The 20,870-nt window shown below is 34.7% G+C and overlaps 1 protein-coding gene across 5 annotated transcripts in view; it reads right to left on the reverse strand.

The window, feature by feature from the left end:
* ORC5 (origin recognition complex subunit 5) overlaps positions 1-20,870 on the reverse strand; it is a 66,515-nt gene that overhangs the window by 28,537 nt on the left and 17,108 nt on the right. For 4 of the 5 annotated variants that reach the window (XM_040062002.2, XM_058420226.1, XM_040062003.2 and 1 more), the window contains exons 10-13: positions 18,776-18,828; positions 16,526-16,638; positions 13,100-13,147; positions 9,671-9,781 (exon numbers count right to left, since the gene is read on the reverse strand). In XM_040062002.2, coding sequence (XP_039917936.1) covers positions 9,671-9,781; positions 13,100-13,147; positions 16,526-16,638; positions 18,776-18,828 — 325 coding nt within the window. Of the gene's footprint in view, positions 1-2,947; positions 3,062-9,670; positions 9,782-13,099; positions 13,148-16,525; positions 16,639-18,775; positions 18,829-20,870 lie in introns of those variants that run through there. The other variant, XM_040062004.2, reaches the window with a different exon arrangement.

Here is a 20,870-nt window from a genome sequence, read left to right on the forward strand (position 1 = left end):
TTTTCCACATTGCTCCCCCCAAATATTTTCCAGTTTTCATTTCCATAGATGGAGAAGAGAGAGATTATGTAAATTCCTAACTATTCCTCATCTACCAAGAGGCATTCTTTTGTGAACAAGCTTCATATTTTGAAATCCTCTCTTTCAATGCAGCTGCTCCTTTTGTCCAAGATACTGTGGCAAGCCCCACTATCTGCTATCAAATGAACACAGCCAGCAGCAGAGGGTCTTTAGGGGAGGAGGGGTGTCAAGCACAAAGTCAGTAGCTAGAACTGACTGCAGCTGGCTGGGCAGAAACAGTACAAGCACTTCCCAATGTGATCCAACATGCTCTTTAATGTACCATTTTGCTACCTTATGCTCTCACATTGTTCATGTGCACGGTCTCAGTACTTTTCAACCTCATAAAAAAATGGAAGGTACAGATACAATGCTACAAATTTATTTCATGTGTGATATAGCAAAATCATTTGTATTGAATTGACAGGTGAGTTACAAATACCTAAGGAGAACAACCAGTAGGTAGGGAGATGTGTATTAGGCAGGGACAGGAGGACAAGGGATCATACAACAACCAGTCCAAGGAGTACATCAATAAAAGGAATGTAACATTATAGTCAACTCTTCAATCAGTGATTCTGAACTATCCTTCTTGCCACCAGTAAAATTGCAGTTGCATTCATTACTGTATGTGCAGGGAAGTAAAAGATATTAAATAAGCAAATGAAGATTGTCAAATGAAGATCTTGACAGGGTATCCGTGTCCCTACAACTCGCTGAAGCCAACACCAAGGAGCTAGTAAAGCTGCGTTGGCTGAAGGACAATGACTGCAAAATGTACAGCAGTTAAAGCTGGCCTTTAGTAGCCTTTCAGCTGGAATTGAACTTTAGTTCTAGCTACTAGGGATGTGAAAAAACAGGGTAAACAACATAGCTATTTAACCTCAAGAGATAGTTCTAGTTTTGAAATTGTATTTCAATTAATCAGATTCTACACGAATGCTCAATAAGGAGATGGTTCTTTGTCCCAAACAGGTCATACTCCAAATGGTGAGAGAGAACAGCCAAATTACTTCTAAGAAGGACAGAATTTATAAAGAATATTAATGATGTCACCTGGGGGCTTGAAAGGTTCTTTTTAGTCTTCAATCATATCTTTCTAGGCATATCAGCTTAAAACAAGATATTTGAGAGAGAACTAATGAATTCTATCTTAATGCTCTAATTTGCTTTATCTCAGTATTGTGTCCTATCTTATTCCCATGAATAGCTAGTGATTCTGGAGTAGACTTTCTGCATGCACTAAATGGTTAAAGCAAAGTGATTAAAAAACTTATACAGGCTGTTTTTAGATATATGTTATCAAGAGAGGTTGTGCAGTACTTGCTTAATTAATCTTTGCTGTCTTAACACATGAACCAGATGTACTATTATGTTCTTTGTTCTTCCCTAAAGAGGGGATGAGCTGATTACTTATCTCCAAACAATAGGAGTTCATGTACCACAGTGAAGAATTTTTTTTAATTGGGGAGGCAATCACTAACAAGCTTCAGCTGCGACTGCTTGATGTAAACACAGCACAAATTTGTTCCTGGAGTATTAAACGATGTGCCTTCCAGTAAGTACATGAAACCAATTTCTAAATAAGTGTGTAAAGAAAGGGATGGAAAGGACAGAGTTTGGAAGGAGGAAAACTCTGTTTTGTCTTCCATGTATTCATATTTACTTCTTTGATACACTAACACATTTTCATAGATAAGTTAAGATTTGAAGCTTCAAATACTGTTTACAAATAATGCACCGAGAGAACAGAAGTTAAAGAAACTGTTGGTTGATACAACACATTCCCTATGTTATATAGAATGCAATCTAAGACATGTGAAAGGCACAAGAGAATATATAACGTTATGTTCACAGGGCCACAAGAATACTTTGTGAAAGTTATTAACAGATGCACAGAGCATGTACTCTTCATCACTACGTAGCAAATTTACAATGACAATTTCTATTTGACTATATACTGAAAAGTACAAATTTACCATAAATCAATTTTACAAAGCCTTAAACATAGCTACTTCCTGGTCAGCAAATTCTTAGGGACATGCTACACAAATAAAAAAACTAAGATCAAAGAGCCAGGAAGTTTAGAAATCAGTGAACTGTTCCAGATAAGATATTTAGGAATTCACTTTATCTTCCTTATAAACTTCATCTCATCTGAAGTCCACACCATCACTAACATCTCAATAGACTTTCCCTTGTCATGACCAAAATTTCTTCTATAAAACTAGTTTTCAATAATTCACAAGGATTTGTTTTCTTAAATACACTGTTTTTAAGGCATAGAGTAAGTGCCAAGCTGGAACTTATTACTATAAGCTCTTCACAGAAATAAGGTAAGTTTTCTACTTTAAATTACTGTAAAGAAAGAACTTAGAATAGAATAGAATTTTATTTAGAAAGCCTCCTAAGAAATTGTAAATTGTATTATCAATATACTTCCAAAACTGAAAATAAGATCAAATTAGGTCAGACAACATATTATATGTAAAACACTATTAGTTTTTCCAAAAGATCTTTTCTGCATCAATTAAAATAAGAAGGAATCAAGCATATTAATCTCTTCACAATTTTAATTAGAAAGTACTTCTTTAAGTAATATTACTTTTATTTTTATTCATAACTATGCTCAGAGTTGAAAAAAAAATAGAGTCAGCTATTTGGTTAAAAGTAATGTTTTCTCCTTTCTTTCTGCTTAACAGCAGGCTCTCTCAAGCTGCCATAGTCGGTGCTAAAGTGCTAACTATGTCACCATGCTGTGCATCACATTAAGTTCCCATTTCAGCTCATGAATTTCTGCCAGATTAGCCCAGTAACCAATAACAGAAAATGAGAAAATGGGAGTTATTTATTACCTCTTATCACCATCTTCCCAAACTTACAGAAAATCAACAGAGTACTGAGATCAATACAATTCAGTACAATGAGATCAATAGATTACTACACTTTCTAACCAATATGCAGATCCAGGAAAACGAAGTGTGTCAGATGCATAATACACCTACAAAAGGATACAGGATCAAAACCAGTTAGGATCAAATACAACAGTAACAATATAAAACTGTCTAAAAAAACCCTCACAGCTACAAAATGACAACTGCTAAAAAAGATGTTCTAATAATACAAAAATAATCTTTTAGGTATGGGCAACCATGAAGCCATGGAATCAAAAGGTCATACTACAAACCCACTTGGACAATAAACATGCAGGGATATAAAGATTATATATGAATGCTGTGTGAGACATATGACATTATAGAAGACCAACAGATAGTCTGTGCTGGCAAGATGTGTCTTACGATACTACACACTGAAGGAGGAGGGGAAGTTTATTTTTGACCAGTAATGAGAATGAGGTAAGCCCACAATCTATGTTTTATATTTGCTCATTCCTGTCACTAGGAAGCTCTAAAGATCTTCTGAATGACCAGATAGAGAGGTACACTGTAATTCTAAATAGTTCTCATGATTAAAAAAAAAAAAAAAAAAAATCGAAAATAAGCTTTTAAGACCTTTTTCCATATGGTTCCTTTTTTTTTGTAAAAGTAAATGCTTCCCCCTGCATGGAATTATAGCAGGATCATTCCAGAGATGACAACTCCTGTGGTCAGAATGGATTAAGCTGTGCAATTTTATGTACCTTCCTCTGAAGCAAGAGGACAGTAAAAAGCAGTCATTTTTAGGTTAAATCAATAGGACAGAAGCAGAAGCTGATGACATCCTCTTTTGTAATTTTAGAATTCAAGAAGTGATAAAAATAGGGAAATACATGAGAATATATGTGCTTATATTCCAGAAACAAAATATGAGGAAATCTACATACACAATCAACTCCAAGAGAAACATAACTGTTACAATCACCTCCCCTCTGAATATCACCTACTTAATGATTCCACCTTTCTACAATGTATAAAATAATTATTCAAATATATCAACGTTTTTTGCACAGAACTGTTCAAGTCTACCAAATCTCAGTACCACCTAATGGATGTAAAAAGCAAAGACACTCTCCAAAATCAGATGCATGATATACTTCAGTTTTCTTTTGAATCAGTTTGCAATATTATCTATGAGATAGGAAGGAGTTTTTTTAAACATTCAACCAGACAACAAGAAATCTCACTGCAATGTAAACTTTGGTCATGAAGGTCTAAATGCTAAGTTCATTTGAGAATAGGATAGGAATATATTCTTCCAAAGTCACCCCACACACTGATATAGCTAATGTCTGCTATGAACTTCTCAATTACTTCAGGTAAATTTTTAGCAATAATTCTATCCATTTATCCAAAAAAGAACAAGCACAACACTTGTGGAATTTCAGAGTAACAGGAAGCAAAGGAAGGTGGTTTAACAGAATCAGCGTGGAATTTCAGAGTAACAGGAAGCAAAGGAAGGTGGTTCAACAGAATCAGCAAGAACTTTCATTTTTACAGCATTTCACTTATTTAAAAAAAAAATTAAAAATTAATCTACTTACTGACATATAACATTTTGTATTGACAGTACAAGAATATGCACTGTATTTCTTGCATACTGTAAAATAAAAATGGCTCCACTTATCTTTGTTCTGCTTCATTATAAGGCCTCTTGGGGAACAGTGGAGAACAACACATCTAAACCAGACCTTTTTCTGCAGAAATTCACATTCTTGTTCAGTTTTTAAATGAGAGTATTCTGTTAGTCTTAAATAATAGTGCTAAAACCAGATGCAAAATGTTCCTATGAACAGTCCCCGCAACAGCAAGGAAAGCTGGAACACATTACTGCTGATCTAGCAAAAATTAGTAATTCTTAGTCTGTCAAGGGTTGTCAAATGTAGAATGAAAAACTTCATATTTTTAAACATTAATACAATTTGAGCTTGTAGAAGTGATTAAGAGTGCTTTCCATTTTTTTTTTTTAAACTGTTGACAGTATTCATAGAATCGAATAACAGAACTATAGAATCACAGAATGAAATTCCTCTTTATCAAATTGCTACATCAAAGGAATCCAACATAATGCAGTAACAGAGTTAGAACTATAATCAGGATGTGGGTATTTGGTGTCCAGAAGGCTGTGACATATATAAGCCATAATACAAATCAAGTAAATAGATAGCAAAACCAGACATCTTTCCAATCTTGAAATTGAAACTTTACCATAGCTGTCAATTTACAAATAAAGGGTAGCTTAAACATCAAATTCTCATCTGAAAAAGAAAATCATAAAGCTTGCTTCCAACACAACAAGGACAAAGAAATCCTGCAGGTAAATTGTCTCATACTGTTACCAGTTTACAAAAAGATTAGATATTCCCTACTCTGTTCATGTAAGGCAGACAAGAAAGCCAGAAAAAAGAAAACAAATCTCTCCAAATTATTGAATTTCAAGAAAGGGCACTTTTTTCTTCTCTTAATTACATTCCTCTGGCTCCCTCCAGCTGGAACTATGTTATGTACATCAGTGGTTTGTGTGTTTCTCATAGACCCATATCATATTGGCACTTAACACACTGCTCAAAATCACATATCTGCATCTATTTTAACTTCAGAGGAAAAGTTCTTTCTCTTTGGAAAATAATTTGCAATGCTATTTATCTTTACAACAGATTGAAAAATTTTAGGTTTGTTAACCTTCATTCCAAATTCTTACACATTTATAACTAAATTAGTTCCATGAATTTGTGATACTCTTAAGAAAATTCAAATGCTTTTCTTAGATCAAGCATCAAAGAGATCAGAAATGTCTAAGAAATGAAATACATACAGACTATGTGTAAGATACATGATGTGTCTCCATATACTCATAAACAGCCTTCCTAGAAATCTCTGATTGCAATTGCACTAAAGTCAGAAGTAAATTCTAACAACACAACTATCTGAAAACATTTGCCAAATATAATGAGCAATATTAAAACCAAACCTGGGATGACCTAACTTTATTGCATTAGAGTAAAAATGTAAACAGAACTGAAGTTACTGATTAGTTACCTATTTATAATTTTCAGCTACTATATTCTCTGAGAAGTTATCCTAGATGTTTTTCCAAATAGTCAGGGATGTATTACCAGAAATAAAATACACAAAAGTATGCAAGACAAAGGGCTTAGTTCCATTTCACCTTAGATAACATTGTAGCTCAAAACTACAAGAAGATCTAATCAATCCTCTTCATGAAAAGCTGTTTCACAAGAAAGCAGAAGCAAGATAAAACGTCTAGAAAATGAAAAATGGTCAGGAGAACTGAATTGACTGGAAGGAGCAATTACTCAACTATTCTGGTACAGGAAAAAACCTTGGTTAATTTTGGCTTGTAAACCACAACAATATCCACTTGCCCACTGTGATAAGAACAGCTCTTGTCCTCTTCAGTGTAAAATGACCTCATTTAAATTAAATTGGTGCTGACAATACTTGCCCAATGCTTTGTGCATAAATTTGCTTGTGTCCTATACATTTTCATGAAGAGCATTATGTTGTATTTCTGCCTATTTTCTGTGTGAAGCCTAAAATGAAATACTACTCTTATACAAACCAGGACTGAATCGAGTCTTGGAACCTCTGCAGAATGCACTTTCAGGAGGCATTACAAAGTTTCTTTGTATCCTTCAAATCTGTTGTAATTGCCTTTGGACACAATGAATCTTTCCTTTTCTGCACAGCGGGTCCACATGGGGACACAAATAATACTCCTGGTTGTTCCTGCTGTACCCTGTAAGGAAAGTCTAAGACTTCTCTGTTGTTGTAGGATGCAGACTGCACACCCCAGAGTCACACTGTTTTCAGCACTGTGTGACAGTATATTTGCATCTTTTCACCATTTTCTCCATGTTTTACCTTTTAAAACACTTCAGCCAACTGCTGAGCCATATATTCAAAGAGACCATCAACTGTGCAAGTTCTGTTCCAGCATAGAATGTACTGCCCCACTGGTGATTGCAATATCATCTTCTATCTGTTAAATTATTATAATTGTACAAAATTGTATCTGAAGAAAAACATTTTAAGAACTTGTCCTCTCAAATGGCTCCAGAAATCAATAGTTCTCTAACCTCCAACCTCCTGGTTTAAAAAATAAGCAAATAAATTTAAACAAATTCAGTAACCTGCTATACTAATACACGATGTGCTAAAAAAACAGTACTATGACAAATTAGTAAGAAAAACTGACTTTTCCGGAAAAAAAATGAACACTGGGAACTTCTCAAATACAAACAATTCATGTATGTACTGAGATCAAGAAGCTATAACTGAAACCTCCAAACTTTACATTAACTTTGTCTCACAAAATCCTCACTGGATGTGTAAAAAGTTTGATTAAAAAGAGCACAAACCCAGAAAAATTTCAACTTTTAAAGGAGCAATTAAAAAATTGTCATGTGCAGAAGTGGAAATTTGCTTCCCTCAACCCTTCTGTGCCACTCTTCTGTACAACTTACTGAAGAAAACCAAAAATGAATGGGCCCAATTCTATCTCCAGCAACGTAATTACAGCAAGAATTTACAGCAGAATTTGTTTAGTTTTCTATTGGTTGCAAAGATCACACTTGTAAAACAAACATGCTAACTCTTGGTTTGAAAAAAAGTAAGAGACCATTTTAAAGAGTGTAATATTAAAAGGCAAAGGATTAAGATTTAAATTTTAAGTTGAAAATCCATTTAGTAAAATGAAACATTTTCAATAAAACCTACCATTAAGAAAAAATGAAATTCTGCTGTTCATTAGCATAGAAGTTTCACTTTTGAAAAGCTAATAACTAAAATTTTCATGTGAATAGAAACTATACAGAAAAAGAAGCAATAAGAAATATCACAAAATCAGCAAGTGAGAGATCTTAAAGCAGCTGCTAGTCCTTCTTGAATCTTGACTGCGATTGTTGATCAACTTTAAAGCTAAGACATGCTATTTTCTGATAGTACATGGGGAGAATTAATATGCATTTGGTTCATGTACAGCCTTTGAGTTTACAAATTAAAGAGCACAAAAATTAATTGTGACTCAGTTAAGAAGCCAAATATTTGACATAAACATTTTGAACTTCTGTACGATTTTATAACTATTTCCATGCTGAACACACAAATAAAAAAAAATTAAGATTGTGTTATCTAACACTAAAATGTATCTGTACTGCTAAGGATAAGCCAGCTCCTAAATATTTACTTTGTCTGAAAAATATATTTACAGAACAACCAATGACAAAAATCATTGAAATGCAAATTGTTTTAAACTACTCAAGAAAGAAAAGAAATTAAATATTATGCACAGTTTAAGCTACTTTCCAATCCTATTTTAAATTCTGTTGTAATTTTTATTACTTTGCAGTCGGATTTCAATATTTTTAATTAAAATTTAATTTAAAAATTGCTTTATAACTAAAAATATTCTTAAGTAATTTATAAAATTTAATTTTGTATAAACATTTTAATTTCAAGTTCTTTGCCCTAACCCAGTTATGATTACATGCAAACTTTTTATATCTTTATAGCTTAATCTCCAGATATTCAGAAAATAAAGAATTGCAACAATTCTTTGGTAACACTGCCACCTAGTGCAAACTCTAAATTAGAACAAAGCATTTCACCAATCTTGTTCATTCTGCAGTTTAGTCTAAGGTGGAACTATACTATGTACAAATTGTTGTTTCAGTATTACTTAATTGTACATCGGAATAATGATATTTGTTCTCTCACCTAGAACGCTTATTAAATATGCAGCTAAACTAATTTTGAGAATATACTGTAAAATACAGTTATATAATACATTCACACTAGTGTTGGCTTTTGATGGCCAAAGCTATGAGAATACAAAGCTAACATCCTAAAAAACAAACCCATGTGTTCCTAGAACTTTACATGAATGCAGACAATAAATTGAAATATTGCTTGGTTAAATTTGATACCTAACAAGGAAAGGTAAAAAATATTTCAGTAAATTAATTAAAGTTAATTACAAGTAGAAAGAGGGAACAAATTGAGGATTTCTAAGGTGGAAATGATATCCAAAAACCAAACTGATAGTAGAAAATCATCCTTACTTATAAGGAATTGGTCAATACACATTTGACAAACCCAGAGTGCTTGAGAAAATACTAGATTTACTTAATTCCACTCACTTCTATAGCTATGCTGCCATCTAGTGAAACGAGATACCCACTCTTCTCTTCAAGACCTAAATTTTGTCCAAATGAAAAACAGTAGGTACACGTACTACAGCAAACATGGTTCACCGGCAAGCACCTTATTCCCTCTACTTCTTCACTGCTACATTTCTGTAACGTGTTACAAGGTGTCTAATTTTGGCCATGGGACAGTAAACATTTATACATCTAACATAACTGCAAACAGGCTTACAGACTTCAGCGAGAAACCAAGGAACTGATCAGTACAGACCACAGTCTAGGATCAGGGGAAAGTTACCCATTAGCAGATTTCAGACCATTACACAGATAAAGTATGGATTCACAGCTACTAATACAGATAAATACTACCCCGAACCTTTCATTTAAATTACCTGTTGTGGTAATTTAATTCATTTCATTTGAATTCTGACTTAAAAAAAACATTTAAACATAACACTGGTGAATTTCAGACACTAAAAAGCAAATAAAAAGTAAGTACACACTCACCTGGGAAAATATATTTGCAGTTGGAGCAACTCTGTTGTCCACAATACTATACAATATTGCTAACAATCTGTCCAGGGGAAATGGCTTTGGCCCAAGTAGATGATTGCTGGTCTGCAACAGAAACAACACTTTTTAATTCCCTGGACTACTACATGATGTTATTCTTATCCTTTTGCCTCCTGGGAGGCAGTATGATTCACAGTAGTCTTTCATGCAATGTACTTACAGATTATAGAAAACACTGAATATGTGCTTACTAATCAAGAAAAAGATAAAGACAGAAGATCCATTTAACATGGCAAGTGTTCAACTGTACAATAAACAGGAACATTTTTGAGCTGTAACAGAGGTTCTTGTGCCAAATTTCCTGTCAGCAGATTTATACATTTACTTGTCTTGTCTAATGACCTTACCCAATCTAATGAATAAAGAGGAAAGGCTATGTTTTATGGCATTCAAAGAATCACAGAATGGCCTATGCTGGTAGGGAGCGTAAAGATTTCTTCCAAAGAAGGAGGACAAAACCGGACAGAGTACTCCAGAGGCAATGAAAAGAGCGCTGAGTGTAAGACTCAGAGTGCACATGCCTCCCACAGGTTTAGCTGGCTGAAATAAAGAGTTCAGATGGCTGAGCCCAAGGTCAGCATCATGGCTGGTAAGAGCTGCTGTATAATGAGCTACCAGTCCAGCTACAGGCAACTGTGTTATCAGAACACAGCACAGTTGCTCAGCTCGCAGCTACAGAGCTCTTCTGCATCAGCCACACCTCACACCTCAGCTGACTGATGGCCATTTGAGGCACTATGGATTGTACGTAGTAACATCACATTCATTTGAATTCAAAGAAATACAAAGTCCTGATGGTTCAATGCAAAGCATTTTCAAAATACCAGTTCTACAAAAAGGAGATGTACAGTTCATAAGGCAGAACTGGGCAGTATTCCAACTCGGGCAGCAGAGTTAGGACTACAGAGATTTATGATCAAAAGTTTTACAAGGGAAATACTTGTTTTATTTTAAGTTTGCATTTAATTGTCTCTACTTTGACTTCCAGTTGCCTTTTTTTGTAGTGTACATTGATTGATTCTTATTAGCAGAGCAACCAAGAGTAAAGAGGATTTTCAAGGAAAAGTTTTTTTCAAAACTTTTTGCTTCTGTGGAAGAACACCTCAAATATACCACCAGCACCTCTGTGGCATTAGTCATCAGTAAAACACAACCACTCATTTCTTCACCAAAACCAAAAGTTATTTCCAATACATGTTTTAACTTTTCAAATCCAGGAGGTGTCCCCAAAGACACCTCTTGGCTAAAAAAGCAAGCAGGGTGAAAAATCATGGAAAGCCAAGACTATAGTATGGCATCTTCAGTCAGAATGCAGATGTGGTATAAGTTATGAACTGTAAAATCATCTGCCCTTCTGCTTCTACATGTGCCAGTTCTGTAAAGTATATTCATTACTGTCAGCAAACAAACAGACTATTAATCAAAATCAGTGCACTCCAAGCAGCAAGGAAATGCAGTTAGCATAGAATAATCTCTGAAGCTCTGTTTAGTACAGTTAGTTAAAGTTACTTCAGAAATTTCTTGTTCTTTATTTCAACAAAAGACTGTTTGAAACTTTCAAGTTATCTAGAAGTAATGCTTCCCTCTAGAAAAAGCAGAAGAGTTAATTCTAAGAGAAAACTTCTTGGAAGAATAACAGTGGTTTAGAAATTCCTTCAAACATAACACATGGTTAGGAATTAGAATTTTACAAATCTTCCACAAGATTTGTAAAGGCTGAGTGCTACACAGGATAGTACTTATAAAAATGCAAGGGACTCAACATCTCCCAAAAACAAAGATATTTTCCAGAGTCAAAAAAACCTGGTCAAAACATTTTATAGCCATCAAATCAACCCTGTATGCCCTCTATTGCCTCTTCACCAAAGCAATACATTTATAGTTTAAAAAGAGTTTTTCCCAGCTGCCTCTATGTGTGCTTATGCTTTTTATCTGCAGTGCCAGTTTCATGCTCCCTCTGTTTACCTGGCCTAAGCCTTTCACCAACCCACAGCTGCAAGCTGTGTATTCACATGCCAAAATGTCACGAACAAGAATGAGAACCCCAAGAGTTCTTCAAACAGCAAAAGCTTAACCCAAATTCAATTATCTGCACAAAAAGAAGAAACTCCTTAACCACAACTGATTGAATTTTCAACCTTTATAGCATGTACTTGAAGACTGAATGATACCTCATGGGTTTTTTTGTAATGCAGAAAGCATTTCCAAACTTCTCTAGTTGCTCTATGAATGAAGCACATTCAGCTGTAAGCTATAAATTCTGATACAAAACAAATCCTAGACTGAAGCAGATATACAAGGTATTTCCAGTAAAAAACATACCAACACATTTCATCATCTGACTGACACCTGAAAAAGTTTCACCTGCAAAAATAGATTCACCAGGAAGGTCTCTCACTTGTCACTAAACTGGAAAAACATCGTTTCAGGCCAACCATGCAAAGACACCAAACAAATTCTGCTCTTATCAGCAACAGGGCAATTAATAGAATGGTAAGTCAGTTTCTTCCTCTCATTCACAAGATTGATTTTATCTAACTAAAAAACCTCACAGCCTCTGGACTGACACAGTTAAGAATCACAAAATAGATTTTCAGTCTTGCTGTACCTAAACTTTTAAGGAAGGATTTATTTCATCTAATGTCAGCTTCCTGCCAAGCAGGTATGGACAGCCAAAGCAGTTTCCTCAGTTCCAAATACAGCCAGTAGGAATCTAATCAATACAATTTGTGGTGCAATTCATCTGCCTGCACATAGAACCTGCTTTAGTACGAGCCACATCACACCCTACACTCCAATGACGGCATCGACTGACTCTGCAAAGGGCTATACACTGGTTTAGATGCAGGCAGCCACTGGAGTTAGGTGAATCTGATCTGTAAATCAGTCTTTCGACAAGCATCTCTGGGCAAAGGTATATTGACACAAACTATCACCAACTGAAGCAAATGAGTCTATTTATAACACTACATCTGTAATTTTTTACCCCTGTATTTCAATTTCTGTCATTATAGAAATATTTATAAAAAAATTCTTTAAAGAATATAAATTTATTTTTGGGAGAAATACTGATACTTGGTGACTCCACTTACGATGTCTTTTAACTAGCTTTATTTAACACACTTTGTTGTACACAGAAATATGGTTTTAGGAGACAATTTTGTGGAACAGTTTCAATAAAATAAAAATGTCTGTATCTCACAGAAATTTGTAGCATGCAAAACAAGTGGACCAAAAATTGGTATTTCTGCAGTTCTGCTGTTTCTACAGTAATCAATGACACAGAATGAAATACAAACCCACAAGTACAGTGGAAAGGAAATACTTGCTGCCAAGCTCAGCTTGGAAGGATAAAATACATACCTTCTCATGCTTCTTCATGAAGTTGGTCTTTCTAATTTTCCCATGATGCTGCAAACAACAGACAAGAATACAGGTAATTAAAACAGTCAATAAAGAATGTATACGATACAAACGAAAGTATGTTACTCTAGGTCTACTTCTTTACTCTACTTCCAGTATTTGCCTTTGGTTGCCACCAATCATTCTTAATATAAGTTCTAAAATTACACTTGCCTAGCTTCTTGCTTCACCTCGTCCCAAGTGGTGCAAAGCCAAAACAAAACATGCTAATATTTTTTGGTGACATGCATAAGGTTGGGTTTTTTAAATCTACTCAGAACTGATGAGGTAGCAAAAATTTGTTTGTAATATGACTTCATGCCACCATCCTCCTCATATCCTCAATCATCTGATAAAATGACAGATGATGACTATCATAATTTTTAAAATGTATCCATGTATAAAATCCACCAGAATTTTCACCCTTTACTGACCCTATTTTAGAATTTGGATGGTAAAATAGTTGGCAGAATGACAACCAGGAATTTAATCAATATAATACAAAGGTAGTTCAAGGTTCTTGAGCTAAATGACAAAAGGAAGGAGGAGGGGGAGAGTGAAGGGGTAGGGGTGGGTGTTGAAGAAATGGATGCAATTTAAAGCTGCACATTTTTAAAATTGTTTTAACAAAGGAAGGACTATTGAAAGAAAATAATCAAGCGCTCTTGGATGTCGACTGAAAAACGTGAGTGCAAGACAAGGGCAGTAGTAAACAATGTTACAAATGAATGGGTTAAAAAAGAAACAAAAAAACCAAGAGACATGAAAGATAAGGTGTAAGTGATACAAAATTAGTAAAGACATATAATAGGTTTTAAACATAGTTTAGAGCTATTTATCAAAAGATCACCTGATGAGTTTTTTCTTCTTCCACAGCCCTGAGAAGTGTAACTTATCAGTATACCTTATAAGCATTCTCAGTGAATCAGGGAAAAAAAATAACTTGAATAAAGGAATTATTTTTTCATTTAAATATTTTAAATCTTGTACTTAGTATTTGTGGCCTTCAATACCCAGCTATGTCAAAATTATCTTCATAAATGTGGCTTTTCCTGATTGTCTTCTGAAGAACTAAATAGTAGACAGGGTTTAGGTTCACTTCACATGATTTGTCTGATTAAAAAAAAATAGCTAATTCAGTTAATACATATCAAACACAATTAGAGACAGCAAAGTAATCATTTTATCATGCCTCTGAAAAATGATTGCAGTGATAACCATGACCTCTCAGAGGGGAAAGGAAGCCTGAGGTTACAGGGCATGCTCTGGATGGATCACAACAAATTGCATTCACGCCTTTTACAGGTTATGCTGGGATGTCCAGATGTTAGATGGTAGGATATATGATATCCTATTTCCGTTCAATAAAAACCCCACGAAATTCAAAGCTAATTGAAAATTAGCTTTTAATGCTGTTTTCTATGAAGATTTCATATATACATATTCCTATTCTTTCTCGTTTTAATGACTTTCAAACCAGCTTTGTATTTTTCCCTCAATTTACTACAAAACTCTTGAATTTTCACTTAACCAATAGCAGTGGTGCCAATTATCATTTCCCTGCTCTGTCACACATTCCAGGCTGCCCAAAAGTGTGACTTTATTTGCAGCTGTAGTATAGCCTGGCATCTATAGAGTAGCGCAGATGAGCAACTCAAGGATCATCTTTTTGTTTGCGTCTCTTTTGCTTCTTTTTAGTCCTTAGTTAAATCACTCCAGAAGATACTTTTCTGTGTTTTATTCGGAATCTCATTACAAACCTGATAAAAATCATATTTTATTTCCACTGTTCACATGACTCATAAAAACATTCAGCTTGAAACCCCCTCCAAAGTGCTGGTTTTGTTGGGCTTTGAGATGCAGCTATTTCTGAAGTTCAGTTTTAGACCTGATGAAGGGCTGATACCACATGACACACAAGAAAAATGGTGACTTCTGCTTCACCAGTTCTTGGAAAATATACCTGATAGTACTGATAGAAATAGCTTCCTGATCCCTGCTTCAAAAACCTTAGGAATGCATGTTTATTGTACAAAAGTTTAATATGGTTCATGTGCAAGAGTGGAAACACACTCAGAGATACTACAAAAGGAGAAAGGAAGAAAACTAAGTTGAAAAGGTTGTTCAGGGAATGCAGCAAGGAAGATGTGGCACATTCTGGTAACACTCTTTACAGACTTGACTCATGCATGCTTTCCCATTTCTGTGTAGAAAGAGTTGTTCTTCAGCAAAAAAATCTCTAACAAAGAAAATGCTCCAGTCAAGTGCAAAGAACAAGGCTTGCCCATAAAGAAAATCTACACTTACGACAAGTAACCCTCCACTCAGGAAAGTGGAGGACTAAATAGAAGGGTGAAACACCTCTAGCTTTCAGTAAGATCATTCCAGAGTTTAAACAGAAAATGTACTCGCATTTCATCACTAGAAACTGCAGTAATTTCTTAAAATGTGTATCTATGATTTTTTTTGAAGGAGGATTATTATTTTTACAAATTTGTCTTGCCCTCAGTTTCCATTATGAATACCATACATTTATACACACATACATAAATCATTACATACTACAGTAGTTGGCAAAATGCATAGAAAGCCCAACTGCCTGATCACTTTTCTGATATCTGTCTTCCTACCTACATTTTGTCAAATAACTCAAAATGAGGCAAGGAGGCAGGCTTGAGGAGCTTGAAGATCCTGGGTCAGGAAGAGACATACAACAACAACAACCACCAACAGCATTACAGCACCCATCTGCAGTTTGACCACAATTTAGCCCACAGGAAAAACTAAAAAAACCCATCAACGTGTACATAGCAAGAACTTACAGAAAATTATGTTTAGCCCAGGGTTGGTAGTAACAATTAATACTAGAAACATGCATGACCACCATTTCAACACAACACATACCAACCAATGTAACCACATCTCCTGCAAAAGCAACTGCTTGCATGCTTCTGTTTCAAAAATTTTGAACTCTATAAAAAACCTAACAGTGCACTAAGCCATTTTTACCCCATTAAAGGCCAAGGCAGTTGTGGTTTGTGCCTTATTTGGAAGTTTAAGTATGGCTTATAACTAAGGACACTGTGGTCACCCCACTAAAATCTTTTCAGAACAAAGCCATGTAGACTTAGAAAAGCAAAGCACAGTGCTTATGCTGTAACAGCTTTACGCATAATTTGACATGAAGATGAAGTTAGGTTTATTAGACATTTAAATCACTCAGTGATCATTACCAATAACAGTACGTGATCTACAGAAAAGCTACTCCTCAAATCAAACAAAGTGTACACAGAAACAGAGCTCAAAACAAATAGTTGAAGAGTTTTAAACCAGGAAATTCAGTGTGCAGGAATCCAGTTAACAGCACTAAGAAATGAGTTTTGTTACCTTAAGAAAGAATCTCTTATCTGTCCTAACAGGATTATAGGAGGCAAGGTAAGCAGCTATTAGAAGAAATTTGGAGTAATAAGGAAGTTCCATATGGGTATGTGCAGAAAGTCCTACAAAATAAACAAACAGTTTATGAGTTAACCAAAACCCAGCCTGGACATCCACAAACTTCAAATTAGATTCCTCTGCATTCATTTTCTTTTCCTTCTCTCCTGCTCTAATGCCATGACTAAAGGGCTATGACTTTCTCAGCCCCATTATCACAGATACAAACACAGGGAAGGGCCAAGCAGCACAGCACAAAGCTAAACAAAGCTAACATTCTGAAACCTTTTCAGACTCTCAGCAACTGTACTTGAAGCATCAGAGATTCATAAATCTTCCTGAAAAAATAAAGAAATAACTCCATGCTACTTTCATTTAAGGGAATTGTCCTGACAAACATGGCAGATATATTTAAATACAATGGCAATTTTTTTTCAAGATTCAACCTTCAGACTCCTCCAGACCACCCAACAGTTTGTCCAGGAACAAGGCTGGCAAGGATAAGAAAGCAGCAGTGCTACATTTCTGACAAATAATTCATCTGTGATCAATGACTTTTAGCCACTGTTCTATTTCCTACAGAAAATGTTTTTAAAAAATTAAAACTTTATCCAGTTGACTTTGCCTCCTTATATATATGTATACTTAATTAAGATTAAACACACATATTAAGACCCACAAGAACTACAGTCTAGTGAATATTTGCTTCTCTTCTTGAGGGGAATTCAAAGTACTTTTACTTTAGATTTTTTATGTTTACAGTCCCCTGTTCTTGTTTTACATGCTTATGCATAAGTGTAGGATCATCAAACCACCCTTCATCAGCTGGCTAATTATAGAAACCATTAAAGGGTTTCTCTCATGCCCTCTTTGCTTGCAGTTTTTTACTTCAACAGTTTCTTGTTCTGTGAAGCACCTGTACCCTTACACTTTAATCCACAAATATCAACAAATAAAGATCAAAGAATTAAACATGTTTAAATAAAAGTTATTATTCAGAGTTCACAGTACAGGAAAAAGCATCCTAGATGACTGCTAATAATGATTTTTTCTCATGTAAGCATAAAAACCCAGTAATTTTAGTTTATTTTACAATTAAAGAGAGTCTCTTGTACTGCTACTTATAAATGCTTATAAATTGCAACACCAAATAAACTGTTGCAGACAGACAACTTAGTTTAATATAAAAACATATGTTTTCTCTCCATTCTTCTGGTCAGCCAATATTGCAGCACACACTGAACTATTTGATGATTTACATGTTTATTAGAGTTAGAATTTTATTTATTAGAACTTCTTTTTAAGCATTCTGCTATCAAATGCTGTTTTAACAACATGACTTTTTTTCCTACTACATATATCTATTAAAATGCATTTAAAATGAAGTCTCCCTTCATGGGGTTGTCAGGTGCAAAATATTTCATTATCATCTGGGAGAGAGTTTAATAAGAATACTTTGAATTAAACTCCTTTGGTCAAAATGTTGAAAATTCACCAGTCATAAACCAAACACAGGAAATAGTCCGATGATTGCATTTATCTCAAAGAATTATTTGTCATGATAAATAATACAAAAAAAGTGCTCCGAAACTACAAACTGGTCAAAAGACGATGGCCAACTGACATCACCAGGAAAATATTTTAGTAATCCTTCCCAAATTGTAAATGAAGGCTGATAAATACATTGAGATTCAATTTTCCAGCCTGTCTAAAGTATAAAACCAACAAAGCTCTTCTTGTCCAAGGAAAGAACAGAGAGAACACCTGCAAGTTCTGACATTTCTCTCTGCAAGAAATCTGGACCCAGGACAGGTGTTTTGTTTAGGAACGTGCTACTTCAGTGCAATACACCAGGTATAACATCCACTTGGACAATTCTACCAGCTGGCACACAGAGGTTTGACCATCAGGATTCAGGCCCTTCCTCACCCATTCTGACATAAGAAATATTGATGTAAGAAGACTGCTTTGACCTGCAAAGCATATTAGGAAAGGTTACTCCCAGTATAAATGATAGGAGAAAAACATTCCTTTGTAGAACACCTTCTCAAAAAGCCATGATTACCCTGAACTGTAAGTGAATACTACCAGGTAGCCTTGCCTGTGTAGTCTCATTCATGTGTTCTCAGATGACAATGACCAAGCAGAACTGAAAAGCACATTTCACATCACAAGCTCCTACACAGTGACTGTGTTTGATACCTTTCAATTGCCCAGGCTCTCCACCATCACGCTGCAAACGCTCCCACTGTGAGCTGAAAGACAGATATGCAAGTACATAAAGATGTAGTATTTGAGAGTCTTTTAGAGAAAGCTACCTGCTTGATTATATTCTAATTTTGTGACACCAGCTAGGATACAGTTAGTGAGAGAATAATTAAAAATATAAGGTCGCACTATCACTATCTCACACATAAATTTTAATAATCTGCAAACTATATATTTGATAAAAAAAGCAAAAAAAAATGTTAGATTAAATCACCTTAGATATAATATCTAATACCTATTTCTTCCCATCCAACCACTGCGAGCAAGCAAATATCCACAGCCTTCCAAGTTTCGAGAATAATGCAGAATTACATAAAAAGTATAAACACTGATAATTTTGATTCTTTTTAATCTGCTTAATAACTGTTTATGTAATTACTTCATAATGTAATTTTGAAGTCAATGGAAATCATCAAGATGGATTATTCTGTCAGTGAAAAGTGCCCCCAAGTAGTTTGGTGTTTTCCTAAACAATAGCAAAAAAATTCACTTTAAAACTTCCCTTAAGGAATGACATTGCTAGCAATTTCATATCTTGGATCATTTTACATACCACAAGGGTATTACAAAAAGATAGGTTTGTTGAAGGAACTGTTTGCTTTTTTGAAATTTCTCATGAATAGAGTTTATCAGCCATAAGCCATAAAACTTATAAAAACGGTGTAATGGGAGCTCAGGTAATACTTAAATTACAATGTATGACGAACCAACTTGTCAATGAGTTAAAGTTTTATCCAATGTTTATTTTACAGGCAGAAAAAAAAGGTTCATTTTCCTTTCAGTTCAGGTAGCACAGAAGCTGATAGTAAAGTTCTATCACTATAAAATTACATGGTCAAGAAAAAAACCAGAGTAATCAGTTCTGTGGCCAGAAAAACTGACATAGTGATTTTAATTCCTCAAGCATTTACTGGTACACAGAAGTAAATCCTAGAACTGTTAGACAGAAAGCTGGTATTTCTAATAAAAATCAAGTCAAGCTTAAATTCATAATCAAAGAAAACTGTAGCAGGAAATTACTTGTTTGGAAACAATTCACAAGTTCTTTTGTATCATCTTTTATTACAACCTAATTAGTGTAGGCAATTACACAATATAAAAAGTCAGGAAGATCTTGAGTAGATTGTGTAATAAAGATCAATATTGAACATAAATAAATATTTGAGCCAAACAGAAAAATGCTTCATTTTACAGTGAAGTCTAGCTTGTCCAAAGCAAAATCAATTCTCTTCTTGAAGGAATGATCACATCTCTAGAACACTATTAGCAAAGACTTCCACTACACATTCAGGTTGTGGCCAGAATACTCTATAACCTCAATTAGAATAACATTAGAATTAGAATCAATTAGAATAATTAGAACCTCAATTTGAATAACATTCAAAGGAAAGAAATCAGTGTGTTTTTACTAAGATAAAGAAACCAATACTGAATGATCTCTCTTTACATAGTGTAACATGAATCACTCATCTTAAAGGTGGAGAGAACTTTAAACCTAAGCCAACTACTACCACTGTGAATGACCATCCTTTTTTCTAGGAGTCTAGCAGCTTACCAAAAAAGCCAAGGAATCTAAAACACCACGAAGAAAAATAGCCATTAATAGGACACCAGTTTTTAAAGCTGTCAAAAATGGAAATTCCATGTAAGAAAAAAATTGCCCTTGGAAAAGAAAATAAGGGATCAGAAAGCAAAGTCGGAAAACAAACCAAGCTCTATCAAACAAAGCTAAGAAACACAGATACTCAAAATCTGTAATGTCTCAAGAATTTAGAGGCTTGCACACATCCTTGGTACAGTGAGTATCCGGCAAGCTAACAAACACAGCAGAGCGTTTTAAACACTCTCTGTATATTCTGCTGATGGATTCCCATGCTTGGTAGTTTCATAGATTACAGAAAATGGATCTAGCATCAGCGAAAAGGAGAACAAAACCTGCTGTCACTGCTTTACTTATTGAACCTATTATATGCTACAAATACCATTTCGTTTAAATTTCCTCCTGAGATATGCTATTTCTAACAGTGTA

Source organism: Hirundo rustica, chromosome 4 (assembly GCF_015227805.2).
Source record: "Hirundo rustica isolate bHirRus1 chromosome 4, bHirRus1.pri.v3, whole genome shotgun sequence".
In the NCBI taxonomy this organism is placed as follows: Eukaryota; Metazoa; Chordata; class Aves; order Passeriformes; family Hirundinidae; genus Hirundo; species Hirundo rustica.